Raw genomic sequence first — 4088 nt, 5'->3', positions numbered from 1 at the left:
CAATTAGATATTGTACCATCCAGGGAATGGCCTGTTGGGAATAGTCCAAGTGTGAGTCAAAGTCCCACATTGGATATAATAGACAAAGTTAAACACTATATAAGAATAAAGACCCATAACAACATTGCCTTAAGGTTTTGGTGTAAAAGTGGTGTCTAAGATCTTATATGTGTAAGACTAATGTCATATAACCATTTGGAACCACAATCTCTCAATGACCATATCTTATATGTGTAAGACTAATGTCATATAATAACCATATGGAACCACAATCTCTCAATGACCATAACTATAATCATAACCATATATGAAAAAATATATAACCTATCATGGCCGACCTCAATATGCTCATTTTAGGAAAGATAATTTGTTCTTGATTTTCATTTTCTTGAATTTCGAGACCGGAACATACATGTATACTTTAAAATGGTATTTTTGGAAAGATAACAAGTATAAAAACAAATTAATCGATATAAGTATTGACGCACACACCGAGTTCTTTGAACTCTCCGGTTTCTTGGGACTTGTTCTGTTTTAAAGTTTGATATGTTAGAATTTATATTTTCTTAGTTTGATTATTATTTATTTTGTGACTATATGAGTTTTCACTTAATCTTCTTATGTTTTAATCTTTTCTATTTTTGTTATTTAACTAGCTTTCGAATTAAACAGCCAAAGATGAAATTTAAAAAAAAAAATTAATGAATTATTGTGTTGCATGATGTACTTATACTTAATATCTAACATTTATATTCTCATGAGAATATATAGTAGAGTTGAAATGTGTAAAATATTCATGGTCATGTCTGGTGGGCGACTAATTGTGACTCCATACTTCATTCATCATAAAAAGTAAAGTTGATGACAGGGAATTGAAAATAAAACAAATCAAAAGATAACGCTATCAATCTAGGAAACTGAGGCTCTCTATCTCTAGCTAATAATAATTGTTCGTGTTTAAAAAATGAGACATATCATGCACCACAATAATTCATTAAAATTTGCTAGAAACGTCATAGACATGACAGTCAAATAAACTAAAAACGCTTGAAGGAAAGTTGTTTTTTAAATGTTATTTCACAGGAAAAAAAAAATAGAGGATTCTACTACACTTGATCTTAGACAAAGAAAAACAAGTGAGTTTCTATGAGATGGATGGATTCTTCTCCTTGTTCCCATTATTCATTAATGCTAACTGGATGGGCATCAGGGGCTGCGATAAAAAAAATATTCATGGATATGGAAGCATTGACGAAAATTATTGGGGTGTGAATGTGATAGCATTAATCTCCACATCATTCTTCCTTCCTCATTCAATTGTTGCCTGTAAATTGCAGCAACGATTCTGAAGAAGAAGCAGAGGGAAGAAATGAGTACCCTCATTCTCTTCATCCTCCTTTCAACGCTCACTGTAAGAATATATACTTCTCCTTCACTCTCACTGCTTCATCGTCATCACCATCTTTAACATCTAACATCGCAAATGCAGGTTGCTTACGGTGGGGGGAACTCAGCAGATCAAAACCCCTTCACGCCAAAGGCTTACGTCTCACGTTATTGGGACAGACACGTTCGCAACACCCTCTCAAAACCATCCTTCCTTCTCTCCAAAGCCTCTCCACTCACCGCCGCCGACACTGCCTCCTTCACCAACCTCGCCGCCACCAACACCCTCTCCACTCGCTTGCCGGACTTCTGCTCCGCCGCGCACCTTCTCTGCTTCCCGGATGTCCGTCCAAGCCTCGAAAAACACACCAAAGACGTGAATTTTCAATTCTACCAAGACGCCCAGAACTTCACCAACTATGGCACCAGTCGACCCAGCGGAACCGACTCCTTCAAAAACTACGCCACCACCTTCTTCAGTCGACCCATGAACGATTTCCGGCGGTACAGCCGCCGCTCCGCCGGCCACGTTGACCGCTTCCACAACTACGGTAACGACACCAACGACATCTACGAAAACTTCAACACCTACGGAACTTCCGCTGCCGGCGGCAGTGGCGAGTTCAAACACTACGCTACTCGAGCAAACTTCCCCGAACTGCAATTCACTGCCTACTCCGACAGAAGCGGAGGGAGGACGCAGTCGTTCTCCAGCTACAGCGAGGACGGCAACTCTGGTGGCCAGAATTTCACCAGCTACGGCAAGGACTCCGCCGGCGCCGGTAACGAGTTTTTAAGCTATGGGACAAAGGCCAACGTTGCCGCGTCTAGTTTCGCGAACTACGGGTCGAAAGGCACCGGTTCCAACGATACGTTCACGAACTATGGCGTGCTGATGAACGTTCCTGAAGAGACTTTCCAAAGCTACGCAGACGGAACTGTTGGTGGGTCGGAGAGTTTTTCAAACTATAGGGTACAGGCTAACGTGGGTGACGACTCCTTCCAATCCTATGCTAAGAACACCAAAGAAGGGACCCAAGTTAACTTCAATAACTACGCCATTTCTGCCAACCCAAGTTCCGACACTTTCAAAGGCTACGCTGAAGGAGCCGAAGGGGATTATAAAGTTGGCTTCACCGGCTACGGCGTTAACACCAACGCTACCTTTAAGGATTACGCCAAAGAGGGTGTTTCTTTCGCTTCTTACAACACCTCTTCCTCTTCTTCAAGTATTGGTGGCAGTTTGGTGAAAAGGTGGGTTGAACCGGGTAAGTTCTTTCGCGAGAGCATGCTGAAGGAAGGAAGCGTGATGGCCATGCCAGACATAAGAGATAAAATGCCCCAAAGATCATTTCTACCTCGCTCTATTCTGCTGAAATTGCCCTTCTCTTCTTCAAAGATTGAGGAGCTGAAGAGCGTGTTCAAGGTGTCTGATAACTCCTCCATGGAGAAGATGATGATGGATTCTTTGGGTGAGTGCGAGAGAGCACCCAGCGTCGGAGAGATCAAACGTTGTGTGGGCTCTGTCGAGGATATGATTGATTTTGCAACCTCTGTTTTGGGCCATAATGTCGGGGTTTGGACCACTCAGAACGTAAACGGGTTCAGTAAGAATGTAATGGTGGGTCGGGTCAAAGGAATGAACGGTGGCAAGGTAACCAAATCCGTCTCCTGTCACCAGAGCTTGTTCCCTTATCTACTTTACTACTGTCACTCCGTTCCTAAGGTTCGGGTCTACGAAGCGGATCTATTGGATCCAGAATCCAAGGCGAAGATTAACCAGGGTGTTGCTATATGTCACTTGGACACCACTGCATGGAGCCCCACCCACGGTGCATTTGTGGCTCTTGGATCGGGTCCGGGTAAAATTGAAGTATGTCACTGGATCTTTGAGAATGATATGACTTGGACCATTGCTGACTGATTGAGGAAAGTAGTATTGGTTCGCAACGGTGGCTAATTTTAAAGTGAAAGCAAGAATTTGTTTTTATCGGATTTGAAATTAGAGAAAATCCGTCTTTAATAAAAACAGTGATTTATATGACGAATGGTTAGACAGAAAAGAATTTTGGTTCTTATCAACCAAAGATATAGAGATAATTGATGTAATTTACCATGAGTAATGTTACATGTAAACTACAATTTTTGTTCTGCGTCTACTTAACGCCACTCAAATTATATTATTAATTTTAAATATAAAATAGCTTAAAGGAATTAAATAGAAAAGTAAATATAATAGGTTCTTTTAAGGGTTGAATAGGTGTAGAAAAATTAAAAGGTGTTCATCTATCATTTTCCGTTTACCATTTTGTAATATATTAAGTATTATATTTAGAAATAGAATGATAATTGTTTTTCCTCTTGCTTTCTTTTCTTTTTACGTAACTATAAACAAAACATATCAATGTTTTGCATGGATGGCATTGAGTAGAGAAGATATCTATGAAGGGAGAATTTGCTTTTGTGGCTAATACCAAAGGAAAACCTGAAGGTAATAGTAGTTATTAAAAAAGTCTTTTGATGGAAAGAGAAGAAAAGAAGAAAGGCAAGGATAAAAATTAAGACAAAGGAAAAAAAGAAGGAAGAAGATAAAAACAAAATAGGAGGTAGGAAAGAAAAGTTTCCATCTTGAAATCATTAGAAAAATACAAGTCTTATAGAAAATTACTATTGTGTTAAGCTAAAGTCTAGTTTAGGATTTG

General features: G+C 39.8%; 1 protein-coding gene across 1 annotated transcript; it reads left to right on the top strand.

The window, feature by feature from the left end:
- The first annotated feature begins 1113 nt into the window (after positions 1 to 1113).
- LOC114179219 (polygalacturonase 1 beta-like protein 3) lies at positions 1114 to 3534 on the top strand. Its single transcript, XM_028065479.1, has 2 exons — positions 1114 to 1411; positions 1490 to 3534. Exons 1-2 carry the CDS (start codon positions 1370 to 1372, stop codon positions 3308 to 3310), a joined length of 1863 nt encoding a protein of 620 aa, XP_027921280.1. The 5' UTR covers positions 1114 to 1369; the 3' UTR covers positions 3311 to 3534.
- The last annotated feature ends 554 nt before the right edge of the window (positions 3535 to 4088 follow it).

Source organism: Vigna unguiculata, chromosome 3 (assembly GCF_004118075.2).
Source record: "Vigna unguiculata cultivar IT97K-499-35 chromosome 3, ASM411807v1, whole genome shotgun sequence".
NCBI lineage: Eukaryota > Viridiplantae > Streptophyta > Magnoliopsida > Fabales > Fabaceae > Vigna > Vigna unguiculata.
The sequence above is the reverse complement of the archived record's forward strand: the minus strand, read 5'-3'. Positions and strand labels throughout refer to the sequence as shown.

What these genes read in the sequence shown, in the direction of transcription:
- LOC114179219 (XM_028065479.1), top strand. Translation starts at nt 1,370, where the DNA reads ATGAGTACCCTCATTCTCTTCATCCTCCTTTCAACGCTCACT. An exon ending in TCCTCCTTTCAACGCTCACT is followed by an intron (nt 1,412 to 1,489) that starts GTAAGAATATAT and finishes TCGCAAATGCAG; the next exon opens with GTTGCTTACGGTGGGGGGAA.